The sequence below is a fragment of the Haliotis rubra genome, unplaced genomic scaffold (genome assembly GCF_003918875.1).
Source record: "Haliotis rubra isolate DU_JTF1 unplaced genomic scaffold, ASM391887v1 Scf1533, whole genome shotgun sequence".
Classification (NCBI taxonomy): domain Eukaryota; kingdom Metazoa; phylum Mollusca; class Gastropoda; order Lepetellida; family Haliotidae; genus Haliotis; species Haliotis rubra.
This window is the reverse complement of record NW_025765485.1, coordinates 5,718-32,075: the sequence shown is the minus strand read 5'-3', so window position 1 is coordinate 32,075 and position 26,358 is coordinate 5,718. Positions and strand designations below refer to the sequence as shown.

Here is a 26,358-nt window from a genome sequence, read left to right as displayed (position 1 = left end):
TTCCAAGTTCCACTGAGGGGTAGATCCACTGAGGGGTAGCTCCACTGAGGGGTAGTTCCACTGAGGAGTAGTTCCACTGAGGGGTAGCTCCACTGAGGTATAGTTCCACCGACGGGTTGTTCCAAGTTCCACTGAGGGGTAGTTCCACTGAGGTGTAGCTGCACTGAAAGGTTGTTCCACTGCGTGGTAGGTCCACTGAGGGGTAGTTCCACTAAGAGGTGAACCGCTGAGGTGTAGTTCCACTGAGGGGTAGTTGCACTGAGGGGTGGTTCCACTGAGGGGTAGTTCCACTGACGGGTTGTTCCAAGCTCCAATGAGGGGTAGTTCCACTGAAGGGTGGTTCCAGTGAGTATGGTTCCACTAAGGCTAGTTCCACTGAGGGGTAGCTCCACTGAGGGTGTCCTTGTAGTTCCACTGAGGGATGGTTCCACTGAGTATGGTTCCACTGGGGGTGATTCCGCTGAGGGGTAGTTCCACTGACGGGTTGTTCCAAGTTCCACTGAGGGGTAGTTCCCCTGAGGGGTAGTTCCACTGACGGGTTGTTCCACTGATGGGTAGTTCCACTCAGGGGTAGTTCCACTGAGTATGGATCCACTGAGGGGTAATTCGACTGAGGTGTAGATCTATTCAAGGATAGTTCCACTGAGGTGTTGTTCCACTGAGGGGTAGTTCCACTGGGGGGTAGTTCCACTGAGCGGTAGTTCCACTGAGGGGTAGTTCCACTGAGGGGTGAACCAATGAGGGGTAGTTCCACTGAGGGGTGAACCATTGAGGGGTGGGCTACCTGAGGGATGAACCGCTGAGGGATGGTTCTTTTATCAGCTTAATTTACTGTATAACTAACTATACTATCACAACTCGTATACTGTCGATGTGACTGTATAACTATATTATCACAACTCGTCTACTGTCGGTGTGACTTTATAACTAACTATACTATCACAACTCGTCTACTGTCGGTGTGACTGTATAACTATACTATCACAACTCGTCTACTGTCGGTGTGACTGTATAACTAACTATACTATCACAACTCGTCTACTGTCGGTGTGACTTTATAACTAACTATACTATCACAACTCGTCTACAGACGGTGTGACTGTATAACTATACTATCACAACTCGTCTACAGTCGGTGTGACTGTATAACTATACTATCACAACTCATCTACTGTCGGTGTGACTGTATAACTATACTATCACAACTCGCCTACTGTCGATGTGACTGTATAACTAACTATACTATCACAACTCGTCTACAGACGGTGTGACTGTATAACTATACTATCACAACTCGTCTACAGACGGTGTGACTGTATAACTATACTATCACAACTCGTCTACAGTCGGTGTGACTGTATAACTATACTATCACAACTCATCTACTGTCGGTGTGACTGTATAACTATACTATCACAACTCGCCTACTGTCGATGTGACTGTATAACTAACTATACTATCACAACTCGTCTACAGTCGGTGTGACTGTATAACTATACTATCACAACTCGCCTACTGTTGGTGTGACTGTATAACTATACTATCACAACTCGTCTACTGTCGGTTCGACTGTATAACTATACTATCACAACTCGTCTACAGACAGTGTGACTGTATAACTATACTATCACAACTCATCTACTGTCGGTGTGACTGTATAACTATACTATCACAACTCGCCTACTGTCGGTGTGACTGTATAACTATACTATCACAACTCGTCTACAGACGGTGTGACTGTATAACTATACTATCACAACTCGTCTACAGTCGGTGTGACTGTATAACTATACTATCACAACTCGCCTACTGTCGGTGGGACTGTATAACTATACTATCACAACTCGTCTACAGTCGGTGTGACTGTATAACTATACTATCACAACTCATCTACAGTCGGTGTGACTGTATAACTATTCTATCACAACTCGTCTACAGACGGTGTGACTGTATAACTAACTATACTATCACAACTCGTCAACAGACGGTGTGACTGTATAACTATACTATCACAACTCGTCTACTGTCGGTGTGACTGTATAACTATACTATCACAACTCGTCTACTGTCGGTGTGACTGTATAACTATACTATCACAACTCGTCTACTGTCGGTGTGACTGTATAACTATACTATCACAACTCGCCTACTGTCGGTGTGACTGTATAACTATACTATCACAACTCGTCTACAGACGGTGTGACTGTATAACTATACTATCACAACTCGTCTACAGACGGTGTGACTGTATAACTATACTATCACAACTCGCCTACTGTCGGTGTGACTGTATAACTATACTATCACAACTCGTCTACAGACGGTGTGACTATATAACTATACTATCACAACTCATCTACTGTCGGTGTGACTGTATAACTATACTATCACAACTCGCCTACTGTCGGTGTGACTGTATAACTATACTATCACAACTCGTCTACTGTCGGTGTGACTGTATAACTATACTATCACAACTCGCCTACTGTCGGTGTGAGTGTATAACTAACTATACTATCACAACTCGTCTACAGTCGGTGTGACTGTATAACTATTCTATCACAACTCGTCTACAGTCGGTGTGACTGTATAACTATTCTATCACAACTCGTCTACAGACAGTGTGACTGTATAACTAACTATACTATCACAAATCGTCAACAGACGGTGTAAATGTGTAACTATACTATCACAACTCGTCTACAGACGGTGTAACTGTGTAACTATACTATCACAACTCGTCTACTGTCGGTGTGACTGTATAACTATACTATCACAACTCGTCTACAGACGGTGTAACTGTGTAACTATACTATCACAACTCGTCTACTGTCGGTGTGACTGTATAACTATACTATCACAACTCGTCTACAGACGGTGTAACTGTGTAACTATACTATCACAACTCGTCTACACACGGTGTGACTGTATAACTATACTATCACAACTCGTCTACAGACGGTGTGACTGTATAACTATACTATCACAACTCGTCTACAGTCGGTGTGACTGTATAACTATACTATCACAACTCGTCTACACACGGTGTGACTGTATAACTATACTATCACAACTCGTCTACTGTCGGTGTGACTGTATAACTATACTATCACAACTCGTCTACAGACGGTGTGACTGGATAACTAACTATACTATCACAACTCGTCTACTATCGGTGTGACTGTATAACTATACTATCACAACTCGTCTACTTTCGGTGTGACTGTATAACTATACTATGACAACTCGCCTATTGTCGGTGTGACTGTATAACTATACTATCACAACTCGTCTACAGACGGTGTGACTGTATAACTATACTATCACAACTCGTCTACAGACGGTGTGACTGTATAACTATACTATCACAACTCGTCTACAGACGGTGTGACTGTATAACTATACTATCACAACTCGTCTACAGACGGTGTGACTGTATAACTATACTATCACAACTCGTCTACTGTCGGTGTGACTGTATAACTATACTATCACAACTCGTCTACTGTCGGTGTGACTGTATAACTATACTATCACAACTCGTCTACAGACGGTGTGACTGTATAACTATACTATCACAACTCGTCTACAGTCGGTGTGACTGTATAACTATACTATCACAACTCGTCTACTTTCGGTGTGACTGTATAACTATACTATCACAACTCGTCTACTGTCGGTGTGACTGTATAACTATACTATCACAACTCGTCTACAACGGTGTGACTGTATAACTATACTATCACAACTCGTCTACAGTCGGTGTGACTGTATAACTATACTATCACAACTCGTCTACAGACGGTGTGACTGTATAACTATACTATCACAACTCGTCTACAGACGGTGTGACTGTATAACTATACTATCACAACTCGTCTACAGTCGGTGTGACTGTATAACTATACTATCACAACTCGTCTCTACTGTCGGTGTGACTGTATAACTATACTATCACAACTCGTCTACTGTCGGTGTGACTGTATAACTATACTATCACAACTCGTCTACAGACGGTGTGACTGTATAACTATACTATCACAACTCGTCTACAGACGGTGTGACTGTATAACTATACTATCACAACTCGTCTACAGTCGGTGTGACTGTATAACTATACTATCACAACTCGTCTACAGACGGTGTGACTGTATAACTATACTATCACAACTCGTCTACTGTCGGTGTGACTGTATAACTATACTATCACAACTCGTCTACAGACGGTGTGACTGGATAACTAACTATACTATCACAACTCGTCTACTATCGGTGTGACTGTATAACTATACTATCACAACTCGTCTACTTTCGGTGTGACTGTATAACTATACTATCACAACTCGTCTACTGTCGGTGTGACTGTATAACTATACTATCACAACTCGTCTACAGACGGTGTGACTGTATAACTATACTATCACAACTCGTCTACAGACGGTGTGACTGTATAACTATACTATCACAACTCGTCTACAGACGGTGTGACTGTATAACTATACTATCACAACTCGTCTACAGACGGTGTGACTGTATAACTATACTATCACAACTCGTCTACTGTCGGTGTGACTGTATAACTATACTATCACAACTCGTCTACTGTCGGTGTGACTGTATAACTATACTATCACAACTCGTCTACAGACGGTGTGACTGTATAACTATACTATCACAACTCGTCTACTGTCGGTGTGACTGTATAACTATACTATCACAACTCGTCTACTGTCGGTGTGACTGTATAACTATACTATCACAACTCGTCTACAGACGGTGTGACTGTATAACTATACTATCACAACTCGTCTACAGTCGGTGTGACTGTATAACTATACTATCACAACTCGTCTACAGACGGTATGACTGTATAACTATACTATCACAACTCGTCTACTTTCGGTGTGACTGTATAACTATACTATCACAACTCGCCTACTGTCGGTGTGACTGTATAACTATACTATCACAACTCGTCTACTGTCGGTGTGACTGTATAACTATACTATCACAACTCGTCTACTGTCGGTGTGACTGTATAACTAACTATACTATCACAACTCGTCTACAGACGGTTAGACTGTATAACTATTCTATCACAACTCGTCTACAGACGGTGTGACTGTATAACTATACTATCACAACTCGTCTACTGTCGGTTCGACTGTATAACTAACTATACTATCACAACTCGTCTACTGTCGGTGTGACTGTATAACTATACTATCACAACTCGTCTACTGTCGGTGTGACTGTATAACTATACTATCACAACTCGTCTACAGACGGTGTGACTGTATAACTATACTATCACAACTCGTCTACAGACGGTGTGACTGTATAACTATACTATCACAACTCGTCTACAGTCGGTGTGACTGTATAACTATACTATCACAACTCGTCTACAGACGGTGTGACTGTATAACTATACTATCACAACTCGTCTACTGTCGGTGTGACTGTATAACTATACTATCACAACTCGTCTACAGACGGTGTGACTGTAACTAACTATACTATCACAACTCGTCTACAGACGGTGTGACTGTATAACTATACTATCACAACTCGTCTACTTTCGGTGTGACTGTATAACTATACTATCACAACTCGTCTACTGTCGGTGTGACTGTATAACTATACTATCACAACTCGTCTACAGACGGTGTGACTGTATAACTATACTATCACAACTCGTCTACAGACGGTGTGACTGTATAACTATACTATCACAACTCGTCTACAGACGGTGTGACTGTATAACTATACTATCACAACTCGTCTACAGACGGTGTGACTGTATAACTATACTATCACAACTCGTCTACTGTCGGTGTGACTGTATAACTATACTATCACAACTCGTCTACAGTCGGTGTGACTGTATAACTATACTATCACAACTCGTCTACAGACGGTGTGACTGTATAACTATACTATCACAACTCGTCTACTTTCGGTGTGACTGTATAACTATACTATCACAACTCGTCTACTGTCGGTGTGACTGTATAACTATACTATCACAACTCGTCTACAGACGGTGTGACTGTATAACTATACTATCACAACTCGTCTACAGTCGGTGTGACTGTATAACTATACTATCACAACTCGTCTACAGACGGTGTGACTGTATAACTATACTATCACAACTCGTCTACAGACGGTGTGACTGTATAACTATACTATCACAACTCGTCTACTGTCGGTGTGACTGTATAACTATACTATCACAACTCGTCTACTGTCGGTGTGACTGTATAACTATACTATCACAACTCGTCTACAGACGGTGTGACTGTATAACTATACTATCACAACTCGTCTACAGTCGGTGTGACTGTATAACTATACTATCACAACTCGTCTACAGACGGTATGACTGTATAACTATACTATCACAACTCGTCTACTTTCGGTGTGACTGTATAACTATACTATGACAACTCGCCTACTGTCGGTGTGACTGTATAACTATACTATCACAACTCGTCTACAGACGGTGTGACTGTATAACTATACTATCACAACTCGTCTACAGACGGTGTGACTGTATAACTATACTATCACAACTCGTCTACAGGCGGTGTGACTGTATAACTATACTATCACAACTCGTCTACAGACGGTGTGACTCTATAACTAACTATACTATCACAACTCGTCTACTGTCGGTTCGACTGTATAACTAACTATACTATCACAACTCGTCTACAGACGGTGTGACTGTATAACTATACTATCACAACTCGTCTACAGACGGTGTGACTCTATAACTATACTATCACAACTCATCTACTGTCGGTGTGACTGTATAACTATACTATCACAACTCGTCTACTGTCGGTGTGACTGTATAACTAACTATACTATCACAACTCGTCTACAGTCGGTGTGACTGTAGAACTATACTATCACAACTCGTCTACAGACGGTTAGACTGTATAACTATTCTATCACAACTCGTCTACAGACGGTGTGACTGTATAACTATACTATCACAACTCGTCTACTCTCAGTGTGACTGTATAACTATACTATCACAACTCGTCTACAGACGGTATGACTGTATAACTATACTATCACAACTCGTCTACTTTCGGTGTGACTGTATAACTATACTATGACAACTCGCCTACTGTCGGTGTGACTGTATAACTATACTATCACAACTCGTCTACAGACGGTGTGACTGTATAACTATACTATCACAACTCGTCTACAGGCGGTGTGACTGTATAACTATACTATCACAACTCGTCTACAGACGGTGTGACTCTATAACTAACTATACTATCACAACTCGTCTACTGTCGGTGTGACTGTATAACTAACTATACTATCACAACTCGTCTACAGACGGTGTGACTGTATAACTATACTATCACAACTCGTCTACAGACGGTGTGACTGTATAACTATACTATCACAACTCATCTACTGTCGGTGTGACTGTATAACTATACTATCACAACTCGTCTACTGTCGGTGTGACTGTATAACTAACTATACTATCACAACTCGTCTACAGTCGGTGTGACTGTAGAACTATACTATCACAACTCGTCTACAGACGGTTAGACTGTATAACTATTCTATCACAACTCGTCTACAGACGGTGTGACTGTATAACTATACTATCACAACTCGTCTACTGTCGGTTCGACTGTATAACTAACTATACTATCACAACTCGTCTACAGACGGTGTGACTCTATAACTATACTATCACAACTCGTCTACAGACTGTGTGACTGTATAACTATACTATCACAACTCGCCTACTGTGTGTGTAACTGTATAACTAACTATACTATCACAACTCGTCTACCGTCGGTGTGACTGTATAACTATACTATCACAACTCGTCTACAGTCGGTGTGACTGTATAACTATACTATCACAACTCGTCTACTGTCGGTGTGACTGTATAACTATACTATCACAACTCGTCTACAGACGGTGTGACTGTATAACTATACTATCACAACTCGTCTACAGTCGGTGTGACTGTATAACTATACTATCACAACTCGTCTACTGTCGGTGTGACTGTATAACTATACTATCACAACTCGTCTACAGACGGTGTGACTGTATAACTATACTATCACAACTCGTCTACTGTCGGTGTGACTGTATAAACTATACTATCACAACTCGTCTACTGTCGGTGTGACTGTATAACTATACTATCACAACTCGTCTACAGACGGTGTGATAACTGTATAACTCGTCTACTATACTATCACAACTCGTCTACTGTCGGTGTGACTGTATAACTATACTATCACAACTCGTCTACTGTCGGTGTGACTGTATAACTATACTATCACAACTCGTCTACAGTGACTGTATAACTATACTATCACAACTCGTCTACTGTCGGTGTGACTGTATAACTATACTATCACAACTCGTCTACTGTCGGTGTGACTGTATAACTATACTATCACAACTCGTCTACTTTCGGTGTGACTGTATAACTATACTATCACAACTCGTCTACTGTCGGTGTGACTGTATAACTATACTATCACAACTCGTCTACTGTCGGTGTGACTGTATAACTATACTATCACAACTCGTCTACAGACGGTGTGACTGTATAACTATACTATCACAACTCGTCTACAGACGGTGTGACTGTATAACTAACTATACTATCACAACTCGTCTACAGACGGTGTGACTGTATAACTATACTATCACAACTCGTCTACTGTCGGTGTGACTGTATAACTATACTATCACAACTCGTCTACAGACGGTGTGACTGTATAACTATACTATCACTATCACAACTCGTCTACAGTCGGTGTGACTGTATAACTATACTATCACAACTCGTCTACAGTCGGTGTGACTGTATAACTATACTATCACAACTCGTCTACAGACGGTGTGACTGTATAACTATACTATCACAACTCGTCTACAGTCGGTGTGACTGTGTAACTATACTATAACAACTCGTCTACAGACGGTGTGACTGTGTAACTATACTATAACAACTCGTCTACTGTCGGTGTGACTGTATAACTATACTATCACAACTCGTCTACAGACGGTGTGACTGTATAACTATACTATCACAACTCGCCTACTGTCGGTGTGACTGTATAACTATACTATCACAACTCGTCTACTTTCGGTGTGACTGTATAACTATACTATCACAACTCGCCTACTGTCGGTGTGACTGTATAACTATACTATCACAACTCGTCTACTTTCGGTGTGACTGTATAACTATACTATCACAACTCGCCTACTGTCGGTGTGACTGTATAACTATACTATCACAACTCGTCTACTGTCGGTGTGACTGTGTAACTATACTATAACAACTCGTCTACAGACGGTGTGACTGTGTAACTATACTATAACAACTCGTCTACTGTCGGTGTGACTGTATAACTATACTATCACAACTCGTCTACAGACGGTGTGACTGTATAACTATACTATCACAACTCGTCTACAGTCGGTGTGACTGTGTAACTATACTATAACAACTCGTCTACAGACGGTGTGACTGTATAACTATACTATCACAACTCGTCTACTGTCGGTGTGACTGTGTAACTATACTATAACAACTCGTCTACAGACGGTGTGACTGTGTAACTATACTATAACAACTCGTCTACTGTCGGTGTGACTGTATAACTATACTATCACAACTCGTCTACAGACGGTGTGACTGTATAACTATACTATCACAACTCGTCTACAGACGGTGTGACTGTATAACTATACTATCACAACTCGTCTGCAGACGGTGTTACAGTAGAAGTGTGTTATGACAGCTACTGTCGGCGTCTCCACTGTATCATTAGACCTTGGATGCACTACTGAGTCTACACAGCACCATCCCCTTCTCGCTCTGCTAGTGAAGCAGCGTGACTGGTGTCTTATCTGAGCAGACCATCCCTGCTGCTACAAGTCCCCCTGGCTCATATTGGATTCTTATTAATCTCTTCTGTTCCATCGCTTACACCCTCCAAAAGCTACTACTGAATGAAGCCCCCGGGGATCTGTGCTCGTTTCAGTAATTCCGTGTCCTTAGTGCGTCACAAGCTGTAATAACAAGATCTCACAGCAATGAGTAACACACTCGGGGTCCAGCGAGACATTGTGGGGATGGAGGGGGCGTTTCAGATCATCCGTCACAGATATATTGACATCATGTGTATACATTTTGGCCTACTGTAGAACCTGCCTGTTAAGACTGACAGCAAAAATACATGTCAGTTGCTAGGGTGTAGTACAGGCACAGCGCGTGTTTTGTTTTCTATGACCACTTCAGTGGCTCACATATAGGTCACATGTAAGTCGTCATATGGATCACATGTATGTCACATGTAAGTCGCCATGTGGATCACATGTATGTCACATGTAATTCGTCATGTTGGACACATCTAGGTCATATGTAGGTTGCCTTGTGGATCACATATATGTCACATGTAAGTCGCCATGTGGATCACACTTGGGTCATGTAGGTCGCCATGTTGGTCACATCTAGGTCATATGTAGGTCGTCATGTGGGTCACATTTAGGTCGCCATGTAGGTCAGAAGTAGGTTGCCATGTAGATCACATGTAGGTCACAATTCGGGTCACATGTAAGTCGCCATGTAGGTCACATGTAAGTCGCCGTGACGGATCATGATCATCTAGCGTCTTCCCTTATGAAGTTTCACGTCCATTAGCGTGAACCACATCACGGCCTTGGGGGGGAAGAAATTACTTGCTACTGTATTGGTGTACAGTTGCTATTTTGAAAATATATTTTAGGTAGGATTGATTAGCTGGGGCCCCTTTGCCCTTTGACAATGACAACAACGTCCACCTCGTGGCCAGCGTGAGCCGCTGATGGAGTTGACGCGTGGCTATTATGGTGAAGCTAAAGAAGGGTCAGCCTTATCCACGCTATTCACAAGCACCATCGACTGATGAGACATACTGCGTCAAAACCTTCAAGGGTCTTTGTTAAAGCGACTTGAGCTCTGGCAGCACTGGCGGTAGTCGGCTTGATATAATCCTATGAGGGCAATGAGGACATGCCATCACATCCCCTCACGAACACACACGCACACGTCCCTTCATCACACCCCTCACGAGTACAATCGCACCCGTTCCTTTATCTGTGAGCGCCAAAGGAGAGGGGAGGTAATCACTTTCGAACATCCCTCTGTTATTATATGTTGCCAATGATGGGGTGGTACATGCATACCAAGCAACCCCCCTTCGTAACTACCATCGATGTGACATATGAGATAGGTCTCCGGTTCGTGGTGCTGGTCACGCCACGGCATTGTGTGTATCCACACAATAGTCACCACACACGCCGATACAACGAATATAGAGATTACTACATGAGTGTTTGTGGCATATTGATTCAATGTTGTCTTCGCTGTGTTGTCAACGCCTCATAGTGATGGTGTAGTGAAGTGTTCCACAAGGCAACTAGTGCAGTAAGCATGACAGCATGACGTCAAGACAATTAATTGTTTGATCAGCATTCTAGAAGTGGGTGAGTAAAAAATGTAGTCGCTGTACTTTCACTGACAAGTTGTCCCAGCTGCTGTACTTTCACTGACATGTTGTCCCAGCTGCTATACTTTCACTGACATGTTGCCCCAGTTCCTCTACTTTCACTGACATATTCTCCCAGCTGCTGTACTTTTACTGACAGGTTGTCCCAGCTGCTGTACTTTCACTGACACGTTGCCCCAGTTCCTCTACTTTCACTGACATATTCTCCCAGCTGCTGTACTTTCACTGACGTATTGTCCCAGCTGCTGTACTTTCACTGACAAGAAGGCCCAGCTGATGGACTTTCACTGACAAGTTGGACTAGCTGCTGTACTTTCACTGACATATTGACCCAGCTGCTGTACTTTCACTGACATGTTGGTGCCTGCCGCCCGTTACCCATGATATGATCTAAAAAGTCGCGTACAGTCGGTGCTACCTCTATGTGATGGCTCTCAGTCTGGTGGCCGCTCAGTGTCGTCTGTATTTACAGTAGACTATAAAATCTGTCTACTCCAATTACGGACAAGGATGTTTCATGTCTTATACAAGCACATGGGGCAATGAAATGCCTTCACAGAGCAAACCCTTTACAGTATACAGTTTAGTGTGGTAAACAGACACAGGCTAGACGCTGGACGGGAGGAAATCATAAAGAGATTTGATGTTATAATGTGGAGAGTGGCTGTATGGAAGTTGGGTGTTCAGGAGGCGTAAAGGCCGAGGTAAACGCTTCCCATCACGGATTGGGCTGTTGGTGACATCTTTGGTGGATCGATCCTGCTTGCTTACTTTCGATATGATCTATACGACTGGCTCGTTACTATCTGTGTATACGCCGGCACATGCCCATACTCTCTTACAGGCGTCTGTCATCTATACGACTGACTCGTTACTATCTGTGTATACGCTGGCACATGCCCATACTCTCTTACAGGCGTCTGTCATCTATACGACTGACTCGTTACTATCTGTGTATACGCCGGCACATGCCCATACTCTCTTACAGGCGTCTGTCATCTATACGACTGACTCGTTACTATCTGTGTATACGCCGGCACATGCCCATACTCTCTTACAGGCGTCTCATCATCTATACGACTGACTCGTTACTATCTGTGTATACGCCGGCACATGCCCATACTCTCTTACAGGCGTCTGTCATCTATACGACTGACTCGTTACTATCTGTGTATACGCCGGCACATGCCCATACTCTCTTACAGGCGTCTGTCATCTATACAACTGACTCGTTTACTATCTGTTTTACGCCGGCACATGCCCATACTCTCTTACTTTCGATATGATCTATACGACTGGCTCGTTACTATCTCTGTATACGCCGGCACATGCCCATACTCTCTTACAATTTGCAGGCGTCTGTCATCTATACGACTGACTCGTTACTATCTGTGTATACGCCGGCACATGCCCATACTCTCTTACAGGCGTCTGTCATCTATACGACTGACTCGTTACTATCTGTGTATACGCCGGCACATGCCCATACTCTCTTACAGGCGTCTGTCATCTATACGACTGACTCGTTACTATCTGTGTATACGCCGGCACATGCCCATACTCTCTTACAGGCGTCTGTCATCTATACAACTGACTCGTTACTATCTGTGTATACGCCGGCACATGCCCATACTCTCTTACTTTCGATATGATCTATACGACTGGCTCGTTACTATCTGTGTATACGCCGGCACATGCCCATACTCTCTTACAGGCGTCTGTCATCTATACGACTGACTCGTTACTATCTGTGTATACGCCGGCACATGCCCATACTCTCTTACAGGCGTCTGTCATCTACACGACTGACTCGTTACTATCTGTGTATACGCCGACACATGCCCATACTCTCTTACAGGCGTCTGTCATCTATACGACTGTATGCATGGGGTAAGTCCTCAAACCCTACTGTGGGTATGTAGATTTCCATGACTCTGGATTTGTTGGCTGGCGTCATAGAATGTATTGTCTTGAATAAACCCCAAGGGCTGTGCATCCTAATGCAATGCGTACACCTTGGAAAGTCGACTAATGCCGTATATACTTCACAGTCTGTGTAGACTAATATCATTCACATATCACCTGTGTGTGTAGGCTAATATCACTCATATATCACCTGGGTGTGTAGGCTAATATCACTCATATATTACCTGGGTGTGTAGACTAATATCACTCATATATCACCTGTGTGTGTAGGCTAATATCATTCATATATCACCTGGGTGTGTATACTAATATCATTCAGATATCACCTGTGTGTGTAGGCTAATATCACTCATATATTACCTGGGTGTGTTGGCTAATATCACTTATATATTACCTGGGTGTGTAGGCTAATATCACTCATATATTACCTGGGTGTGTAGGCTAATATAACTCATATATCACCTGGGTGTGTAGGCTAATATCATTCAGATATCACCTGTGTGTGTAGGCTAATATTATTCATATATCACCTGGGTGTGTAGACTAATATCATTCAGATATCACCTGTGTGTGTAGATTAATATCACTCATATATTACCTGGGTGTGTAGACTAATATCACTCATATATCACCTGGGTGTGTAGACTAATGTCACTCATATATCACCTGTGTGTGTAGACTAATATCACTCATATATCACCTGGGTGTGCAGAATAATGTCACTCATATATTACCTGGGTGTGTTGGCTAATGTCACTCATATATTACCTGGGTGTGTTGGCTAATGTCACTCATATATCACCTGGGTGTGCAGAATAATATCACTCATATATCACCTGGGTGTGTAGACTAATGTCACTCATATATTAACTGGGTGTGTTGGCTAATGTCACTCATATATCACCTGGGTGTGTAGACCAATATCATTCAGATATCACCTGGGTGTGTAGGCTAATATCATTCATATATTACCTGGGTGTGTTGGCTAATATGATTCAGATATCACCTGTGTGTGTAGGCTAATATCACTCATATATTACTTGAGTGTGTAGGCTAATATCACTCATATATTACCTTTGTATGTAGGCTAATATCACTCATATATTACCTGGGTGTATAGGCTAATATCACTCATATATTACCTGTGTGTGTAGGCTAATATCACTCATATATTACCTTTGTGTGTAGGCTAATATCACTCATATATTACCTGAGTGTGTAGGCTAATATCACTCATATATTACCTGTGTGTGTAGGCTAATATCACTCATATATTACCTTGGTGTGTAGGCTAATGTTTATACAATTCATGAGGTGTACGGCGTATATCTCGCCATTAAAGGCATCATCATCAGTAGTGTTCGGGCTCACCCTCTTCGTTTAAGACATAATCAGTGCACTGCGCGAGAGGGAAAGCGGCCCCATATTGATCTTTACAACGGCGCTGGAACGCATTAATCTTTCTAGGAGAACATTTAGAAAACTGAAAACGTTTCAGAGATTTTATTAGACAACGAAATTGAATGTTTGAGAGCGACTTGAGCATACGGAGTTTTTCCCTCTGTATTGATCTCTACATTATATCGCGCTCACGTGACCCACTTCCAGTGTTGGGGGAGTGCATTCCTCAGTGTCTGCCTCTGTATCGCGGAAGTTAAATCTGTGGGGTCGGGGAACAGAAGGTGCAAGAGAAGTACAACTATTCAAGGGAACACCGGGATGTTGAGGCACGAGTGAAGAACTTCTATTCAAGGGAACACCGGGATGTTGAGGCACGAGTGAAGAACTTCTATTCAAGGGAACACCGGGATGTTGAGGCACGAGTGAAGAACTTCTATTCAAGGGAACACCGGGATGTTGAGGCACGAGTGAAGAACTTCTATTCAAGGGAACACCGGGATGTTGAGGCACGAGTGAAGAACTTCTATTCAAGGGAACACCGGGATGTTGAGGCACGAGTGAAGAACTTCTATTCAAGGGAACACCGGGATGTTGAGGCACGAGTGAAAACTTCTATTTAAGGGAACACCGGGATGTTGAGGCACGAGTGAAGAACTTCTATTCAAGGGAACACCGGGATGTTGAGGCACGAGTGAAGAACTTCTATTCAAGGGAACACCGGGATGTTGAGGCACGAGTGAAGAACTTCTATTCAAGGGAACACCGGGATGTTGAGGCACGAGTGAAGAACTTCTATTCAAGGGAACACCGGGATGTTGAGGCACGAGTGAAGAACTTCTATTCAAGGGAACACCGGGATGTTGAGGCACAAGTGAAGAACTTCTATACAAGGGAACACCGGGATGTTGAGGCACGAGTGAAGAACTTCTATTCAAGGGAACAGCGGGGTGTTTGGGTATAGGAGAAGTACTAATCTTCCTGGGAACCGCTGAGTTAAGGGGCATAGCGGACTCGTCCCGCTACAACCCCATAAGTATGTATGTATCATCTTACCCTAGCACACATGTACCAGCTCACCCTAAACAGTACACTAGGAGACATCCAGTCGAGTGGCATGTCGCTTCCTCTTGCCGTCGTCTACAGTATTGATCTCACATGTGATGGAAAGGTTCAACCAGGCGAGGATGTAAGTGTCAAATATAGACATCAGGATCAATACATCTGATTGTTGCCACCCACCAAACTGGTCCATAACACTACACCTTGTCGTCTACTATCTATATCGTAAAACAAACACACTCCATACCTTGTCGTCTACTATTTATATCCTAAAACAAACACACTCCATACCTTGTCGTCTACTATCTATATCGTAAAACAAACACACTCCATACCTTGTCGTCTACTATCTATATCCTAAAACAAACACACTCCACACCTTAGCTTGTCGTCTACTATCTATATCCTAAAACAAACACACTCCATACCTTGTCGTCTACTATCTATATCGTAAAACAAACACACTCCACACCTTGTCGTCTACTATCTATATCCTCAAACAAACACACTCCATATCTTGTCGTCTACTATTTATATCCTAAAACAAACACACTCACGCCTTGTCGTCTACTATTTATATCCTCAAACAAACACACTCACGCCTTGTCGTCTACTATTTATATCCTAAAACAAACACACTCCACACCTTGTCGTCTACTATTTATATCCTCAAACAAACACACTCACACCTTGTCGTCTACTATCTATATCGTAAAACAAACACACTCACACCTTGTCGTCTACTATTTATATCCTCAAACAAACACACTCACACCTTGTCGTCTACTATTTATATCCTAAAACAAACACACTCCACACCTTGTCGTCTACTATCTATATCCTCAAACAAACACACTCACACCTTGTCGTCTACTATCTATATCCTAAAACAAACACACTCCATATCTTGTCGTCTACTATTTATATCCTAAAACAAACACACTCACGCCTTGTCGTCAACTATTTATATCCTAAAACAAACACACTCACACCTTGTCGTCTACTATCTATATCGTAAAACAAACACACTCCATACCTTGTCGTCTACTATTTATATCCTAAAACAAACACACTCACACCTTTGTCGTCTACTATCTATATCCTAAAACAAACACACACTCCATACCTTATCCCAAAACAAACTACACTCCTTATACCTTGTCGTCTACTATCTATATCCTAAAACAAACACACTCCATACCTTGTCGTCTACTATTTATATCCTAAAACAAACACACTCCACACCTTGTCGTCTACTATTTATATCCTAAAACAAACACTCCACACCTTGTCGTCTACTATCTATATCCTTAAACAAACACTCCATACCTTGTCGTCTACTATTTATATCCCTAAAACAAACACACTCACGCCTAGTCGTCTACTATCTATATCCTAAAACAAACACTCCACACCTTGTCGTCTACTATCTATATCCTAAAACAAACACTCACACCTTGTCCTCTACTATCTATATCCTAAAACAAACACTCCACACCTTGTCGTCTACTATCTACATCCTAAAACAAACACTCCATACCTTGTCGTCTGCTATTTATATCCTTAAACAAACAAACTCTCGCCTTGTCGTCTACTATCTATATCCTAAAACAAACACACTCACACCTTGTCGTCTACTATCTATATCCTAAAACAAACATTCCACACCTTGTCGTCTACTACCTACATCCTAAAACAAACACTCCATACCTTGTCGTCTACTATCTATATCGTAAAACAAACACGCTCCACACCTTGTCGTCTACTATCTATATCGTAAAACAAACACACTCCATACCTTGTCGTCTACTACCTACATCCTAAAACAAATACACTCCACACTTTGTCCACCATTTAGATTGTAACACGAACATACCCCACCGTACACCTTGTACAACTATGTATACCTCCGCACATAGCACAACACCTTGGACACCCGTGAAGATCCGGCTTAGGATTGGTCTGCAGTAACCCATGCTTGTCGTAAGAGGCGACTCACGGGATCGGGTGGTCAAGCTTGAGGACTTGGTTGACACATGCCATCGTATGTCAGTTGTTTAGAACGATGCTCATGATGTGTTGATCATTGGAATGTCTGGTCCACATCCAGCAAAGAACTCTACGCGCATAACACAACACCTCGTCCACCATATGCACACCCAACCACGAACTCACCACACCTCGTCCACCGGTATCCACACCCAACCATGAACTCACAACACCTGGTCCACCATATTCACACACAACCACAACTTCACAACACCTCGTCCACCAGTATCCACACCCAACCATGAACTCACCACACCTGGTCCACCATATTCACACACAAACACAACTTCACAACACCTTGTCCACCGGTATCCACACCCAACCATGAACTCACAACACCTCATCCACCATATCCACACCCAACCATGAACTCACAACACCTCGTCCACCATATCCACACACAACCACAACTTCACAACACGTCGTCCACCATATTCACACACAACCACAACTTCACAACACCTGGTCCACCATATCCACACCCAACCATGAACACACAACACCTCGTCCACAAGTATCCACAACCAACCATGAACTCACCACACCTGGTCCACCGGTATCCTCACCCAACCATGAACTCACAACACCTCGTCCACCAGTATCCACACCAAACCATGAACTCACCACATCTCGTCCACCAGTATCCACACCCAACCATGAACTCACAACACCTCATCCAACATATCCACACCCAACCATGAACTCACAACACCTCATCCACCATATTCACACACAACCACAACTTCACAACACCTGGTCCACCGGTATCCACACCCATCCATGAACTCACCACACCTCGTCCACCATATTCACACACAACCACAACTTCACAACACGTCGTCCACCATATTCACACACAACCATGAACTCACCACACCTGGTCCACCATATTCACACACAAACACAACTTCACAACACCTGGTCCACCGGTATCCACACCCAACCACGAACTCACAACCCCTTGACCACCGGTATCCACACCCAACCATGAACTCACAACACCTCATCCACCATATCCACACCCAACCATGAACTCACAACACCTCATCCACCATATCCACACCCAACCATGAACTCACAACACCTCATCCACCATATCCACACCCAACCATGAACTCACAAATACACCTCCTCATCCACCATATCCACACCCCAACCATGAACTCACAACACCTCATCCATCATATCCACAACACTCTTCCACCACTATCCAACCATGAACTCACCACACCTCGTCCACCATATTCACACACCAACCACAACTTCACAAACACGTCGTCCACCATATTCACACACAACCATGAACTCACCACACCTCATCCACCATATCCACACCCAACCATGAACTCACCACACCTCGTCCACCATATTCACACACAACCACAACTTCACAACACGTCGTCCACCATATTCACACAAAACCATGAACTCACCACACCTGGTCCACCATATTCACACACAAACACAACTTCACAACACCTGGTCCACCGGTATCCACACCCAACCATGAACTCACAACACCTCATCCACCATATCCACACCCAACCATGAACTCACAACACCTCATCCACCATATCCACACCCAACCATGAACTCACAACACCTCATCCACCATATCCACACCCAACCATGAACTCACAACACCTCGTCCACCATATTCACATCCAACCATGAACTCACAACACCTCATCCACCATATCCACACCCAACCATGAACTCACAACACCTCATCCACCATATCCACACACAACCACAACTTCCACCCAATGCACACACCTGGTCCACTGGTATCCACACCCAACCATGAACTCACAACACCTCATCCACCATATTCACACACAACCACAACTTCACAACACCTGGTCCACCATATCCACACCCAACCATGAACTCACCACACCTGGTCCACCATATTCACACACAACCACAACTTCACAACACGTCGTCCACCATATTCACACACAACCATGAACTCACCACACCTGGTCCACCATATTCACACACAAACATAACTTCACAACACCTCATCCACCTCACACTCCCTTAATATCCACACCCAACCACGAACTCACAAACACTTTCACATCCACCCATCCACCATATTCAACCATGAACTCACAACACCTCATCCACCATATCCACACCCAACCATGAACTCACAACACCTCATCCACCATATCCACACCCAACCATGAACTCACAACACCTCATCCACCATATCCACACCCAACCATGAACTCACAACACCTCATCCACCATATCCACACCCAACCATGAACTCACAACACCTCATCCACCATATCCACACCCAACCATGAACTCACAACACCTCATCCACCATATCCACACCCAACCATGAACTCACAACACCTCGTCCACCATATTCACACACAACCACAACTTCACAACACCTCATCCACCATATCCACACCCAACCATGAACTCACAACACCTCATCCACTATATCCACACCCCAACCATGAACTCACAACACCTCATCCACCATATCCACACACAACCATATCCACACCCAACCATGAACTCACAACACCTCGTCCACCATATCCACACCCAACCATGAACTCACAACACCTCATCCACCATATCCACATCCAACCACGAACTCACAACACCTCATCCACCATATCCACACCCAACCATGAACTCACAACACCTCATCCACCACTATATCCACACTTCCAACCATGAACTCACAACACCTCATCCACCATATCCACACCCAACCATGAACTCACAACACCTCATCCACCATATCCACACCCAACCATGAACTCACCACACCTCGTCCACCATATTCACACACAACCACAACTTCACAACACGTCGTCCACCATATTCACACACAACCATGAACTCACCACACCTCATCCACCATATCCTCACCCAACCATGAACTCACCACACCTCGTCCACCATATTCACACACAACCACAACTTCACAACACCTCGTCCACCATATTCACACACCAACCATGAACTCACAACACCTCATCCACCATATCCACACCCAACCATGAACTCACAACACCTCATCCACCATATCCACACCCAACCATGAACTCACAACACCTCATCCACCATATCCACACCCAACCATGAACTCACAACACCTGGTCCACCATATTCACACACAACCACAACTTCACAACACCTCGTCCACCATCCACCATATTCACACACCTCGTCCACCAATCCATGAACCATGACTCACAACACCTGGTCCACCATATTCACACACAAACACAACTTCACAACACCTGGTCCACCGGTATCCACACCCAACCATGAACTCACAACACCTCGTCCACCATATCCACACCCAACCATGAACTCACAACACCTCATCCACCATATCCACACCCAACCATGAACTCACAACACCTCATCCACCATATCCACACCCAACCATGAACTCACAACACCTCATCCACCATATTCACACACAACCATGAACTCACAACACCTCATCCACCATATCCACACACAACCATGAACTCACAACACCTCATCCACCATATCCACACACAACCACAACTTCACAACACCTGGTCCACCATATCCACACCCAACCATGAACTCACAACACCTCGTCGACCATATCCACACCCAACCATGAACTCACAACACCTTGTCCACCGTTATCTACATCCAACCACGATCTGCCAGCATATCCACATTCAGTAGAAGCTATGGCGACGATGTTACCCCTTATTGCAGAATACGAAAACACTTTAGGGGATTGATGACTGAACATGAAAATTCAGTGATGACTGGAAAATGCATTAATCGATTGATATTATCGAAAACGACAGTGGCAATCCATCTATATTCTGGTTCGATAATTGGATCGAACCTCATTACACAGGGATATAGGCTGTGATTTTGCGTTATATAACGGCATAGTAACATTTATTTACATTAATGAAATGACCCTCGATTCACTGGGGCCACTAAATGGTGATAAAACATCATTCCCTATCCGAGGAAGAATCTGGCGGAGTTCCTGCAGCGATGATGGAGGATTCGGATGACATCGTAAACGTCGCCCAGGATCATCCGAGACGTGTTCAGTTTGTGACGAAACAGGGTATCTTCGGGCCAGGTCAGCACACTGACATTGCTCGGATTAAGATAATTCCGTACAACTCAAACAACGACCAACTGCAAAATCTCATCTCGGTACCTCACAGCATTCAAATGTTCAATATCATTGTCGTCCTTGCTGCAGCTGATATCCCACCAAGGATCATAACGACCCCACCTCCAACACGAGCCTTTCCTAGTACACACGGTGACAAGACCGCTTCTCCCCTTACTCCCTCCAGTACTGTCTACTCCACTGTAGGTGCAGACGTCGATGTAGACTAACGCTTAGTCTGAATATATATAATTTTAATAGTAACAAACAAGTCCATTTAATTTGAAAAGGAGCCCCAGTGAGACCAGAGATTCAGAACCTGAGGAAATCAAGACTTGCTTTATTTCGTGCTATCTGTGAAGTATGTTCGCGGTTGGGTGGGGATAGGCGTGGACAGGGTATAGTGCTATATGTGAAGTATGTTCGCGGTTGGGTGTGGATGTTGGTGGACAAGGGTATAGTGCTATCTATGAAGTATGTTCGCGGTTGGTTGGGGATAGTCGTGGACAAGGGTTTAGTGCTATCTGTGAAGTATGTTCGCTGTTGGGTGGGGATAGTCGTGGACAAGGGTATAGTGCTATCTGTGAAGTATGTTCGCGGTTGGGTCGGGATGTTGGTGGACAGGGTATAGTGCTATATGTGAAGTATGTTCGCGGTTGGGTGTGGATAGTCGTGGACAAGGGTATAGTGCTATCTGTGAAGTATGTTCGCGGTTGGGTGGGGATGTTGGTGGACAGGGTATAGTGCTATATGTGAAGTATGTTCGCGGTTTGGTGTGGATAGTCGTGGACAGGGTATAGTGCTATCTGTGAAGTATGTTCGCGGTTGGGTGGGGATAGTCATGGACAAAGAATAGTGTTATGTGTTGAGTGTGTTCGTTGTTGGATGTTATGTTTTTCAAATATATGTCGTTTGTCTTGAAGGACAGACACAAACAACTCTCCTTGAGGGACATATGACCGGTGCACTATCACATGCAGTGTTTAGTCTGGACCCCGGCAGTGTTAAGTCTGGATCAAGGCAAGGTTTAGTCTGGACCCAGGCAGTGTTAAGTCTGGATCAAGGCAAGGTTTAATCTGGACCCAGGCAGTGTTTTGTCTGGACCCAAGCAATATTCGCATTCAGCCTGAACCCATTCAATGTCTAGTCTAGTTCCAGGCAATGTTGAGTCTGGACCCAGGTAGTGTTTAGTCTGGATCCGGCAATGCTTAGCCTGGACTCAGGCAGTGTTTAGTCAAAACCCAGGCAATGTTTAGTCTGGACCCAGGCAATGTTTAGTCTGGACCCCGGCAATGTTTAGTCTGGACCCAGGCAGTGTTTAGTCTGGACCCCGGCAATGTTTAGTCTGGACCCAGGCAGTGTTTAGTCTGGACCCAGGCCCTGTTTAGTCTGGACTCAGGCAGTGTTTAGTCAAGACCCCGGCAATGTTTAGTCTGGACCCAGGCAGTGTTTAGTCTGGACCCAGGCCCTGTTTAGTCTGGACTCAGGCAGTGTTTAGTCAAGACCCCGGCAATGTTTAGTCTGGACCCCGGCAATGTTTAGTCTGGACCCCGGCAATGTTTAGTCTGGACCCAGGCAGTGTTTAGTCAAGACCCCGGCAATGTTTAGTCTGGACCCAGGCAGTGTTTAGTCTGGACCCAGGCACTGTTTAGTCTGGACTCAGGCAGTGTTTAGTCAAGACCCCGGCAATGTTTAGTCTGGACCCCGGCAATGTTTAGTCTGGACCCCGGCAATGTTTAGCCTGGACTCAGGCAGTGTTTAGTCAAGACCCCGGCAATGTTTAGTCTGGACCCAGGCAATGTTTAGTCTGGACCTGGGGAGTGTTTAGTCTGAACCCATTCAGTGTTTAATCTGGACCTGGGGAGTGTTTTGTCTGAACCCATTCAGTGTTTAGTCTGCACCTGGGGCGTGTTTAGTATATGCCCTCTAAGTGATTTTCTAAGTCATGTTTAGTCTAGATCCTGATCGCGTTTATGCTAAGAAATTTTCGTCTATATCCAGTTAATGTGATGTTGTGGCTAGCCATCGCACTTTGACAGGAGGATCTTACAATAGTCTTGTTGAGGACGATGTACTTATATTCCTTGATGACACTTTCTATTATATATTTCAGAACGCGTCTGTACAGTGATGAGCCACCGCCATACGACATCGTCACCAGCGACGAGTATTTAGCTCGTCATTGCCAGGCACAGACGAACCTAGGCCACCAGGTGGAGGATAGCAGCTGCAACGGAAGTGACATATCTACTCTCGAACCGCCGCCAACGTATGCAGAGTTCATGAGATCGGAGGAGATGAGGACTACTCGGTTGTAGCACTTATGGTGGGAAATACATTTACAAAGGTGAATGCTCTGCATGAGAGCACTGGCGTCAGTCAGCTTGGCCGACTACCCCCTGCTGTCGGGGCAGGGGTCTACCAGTGTAGGTGGTCATGTTCGGAATCGAGGCATAGTTGGCAGGTGATGTGTAAGATTCTAGGACTAGAGGTGTCCAGCTTACTTCCACCTGCACAGAACGCGATGGACTCGTTTAGTCGCTGGTGGATTTTCAAAGAAGCTCAGATATGAGAATGGAGGAAATATGCTGCTTCCCATTGACGTTAGATTTCGCGGCTGTCAGTGTCGCTCATGTTTGTCGTGTGGTCAGTGGCTGTGTACTTGTCGCAAATCACGTGACAGCCTACTACCGCTCAGATCCCTCTTCACGTGGTCGAGGGCCTCAAGTGCACATTATCGTATGTGTTGTGGAGTACGTGTTGCGCATGTTAGTATAGCCTCTTGGCATATTCCACAAACACCCCGAGACGTACGAGTTGATCAGTTGCTGAACATGTGCAGGAGCCATGGTCTGGATGACCCATGGTCTGGATGACAAACAAACAACTAGTCCACCGAAACAACGAAATATAATCACCCTGAACCTTTGCTTGATGAAGAGCAATAAGAAAGCTGTCTAAACCCATTGTCATTCCTTATTGGAGGAATAAGTCAGCAAGCAATTATTTCCAAGTGTCCAAGTGTGCTAGTTTTATAAAAGTAGATGAAAGTGGATAGTATGGAGGTATACACAACCACTGGTGCTGAGGCTTGCAAGCTACAACTACATGATAGTGGCTGTGTGGACGTCCCTCTTACGTGCATGTTTTCCACTGGCAGTCTTCAGTCATCATTTTAGGAATTCCCCGATGATTGAATTCATTTTTCATTTGTGCATTTTAACATTCATGTTAACATTTATTGTTCAGATTTGTCAGCAGCATTGTCCCTATCATCCTGCCTTTAGCCTGTTCCTGGTGCAGTATGAAGGTGCCTATACGAACTTGGTCAGTGCTGCTTGTCTCTGAGGAGTTCGTGTGCAGTCAGCTGGTGGTTGAATCACCCAGACTGTTTCAGAGCGACTATATTTTAACTACATATCAATTTGGTCGACCCGTTCTACGGCCTTTCAACATGGTCAGGTGTGTTTCTTCATCAATACAACCATCACTACAGTCTACATGAGTAAGTGAGGGTGTTGTCACGTGTTTCTTCATCAATACAACCATCACTACAGTCTACATGAGTAAGTGAGGGTGTTGTCACGTGTTTCTTCATCAATACAACCATGACTACAGTCTACATGAGTAAGTGAGGGTGTTGTCACGTGTTTCTTCATCAATACAACCATCACTACAGTCTACATGAGTAAGTGAGGGTGTTGTCACGTGTTTCTTCATCAATACAACCATCACTACAGTCTACATGAGTAAGTGAGGGTGTTGTCACGTGTTTCTTCATCAATACAACCATCACTACACCCTCTACATGAGTAAGTGAGGGTGTTGTCACAGTGTTTCTTCATCAATACAACCATCACTACAGTCTACATGAGTAAGTGAGGGGTTGTCACGTGTTTCTTCATCAATACAACCATCACTACAGTCTACATGAGTAAGTGAGGGTGTTGTCACGTGTTTCTTCATCAATACAACCATCACTACAATCTGCATGAGTAAGTGAGGGGTGTTGTCACGTGTTTCTTCATCAATACAACCATCACTACAATCTACATGAGTAAGCGAGGGTGTTGTCACGTGTTCTTCATCAATACAACCATCACTACAATCTACATGAGTAAGTGAGGGTGTTGTCAAGTTTCTTCATCAATACAACCATCACTACAATCTACGCCCAGTAAGTGAGGGTGTTGTCGC

General features: G+C 43.9%; 1 protein-coding gene across 1 annotated transcript in view; it reads left to right on the top strand.

Moving 5' to 3' along the window:
- The window catches only part of LOC124270650, a 67,769-nt gene extending 42,747 nt beyond the window's left edge, over positions 1-25,022 (top strand). The window contains exon 4 of the mRNA XM_046705688.1: positions 24,275-25,022. Coding sequence (XP_046561644.1) covers positions 24,275-24,479 — 205 coding nt within the window. The 3' untranslated portion in view covers positions 24,480-25,022. The remainder of the gene's footprint in view (positions 1-24,274) is intronic.
- The last annotated feature ends 1,336 nt before the right edge of the window (positions 25,023-26,358 follow it).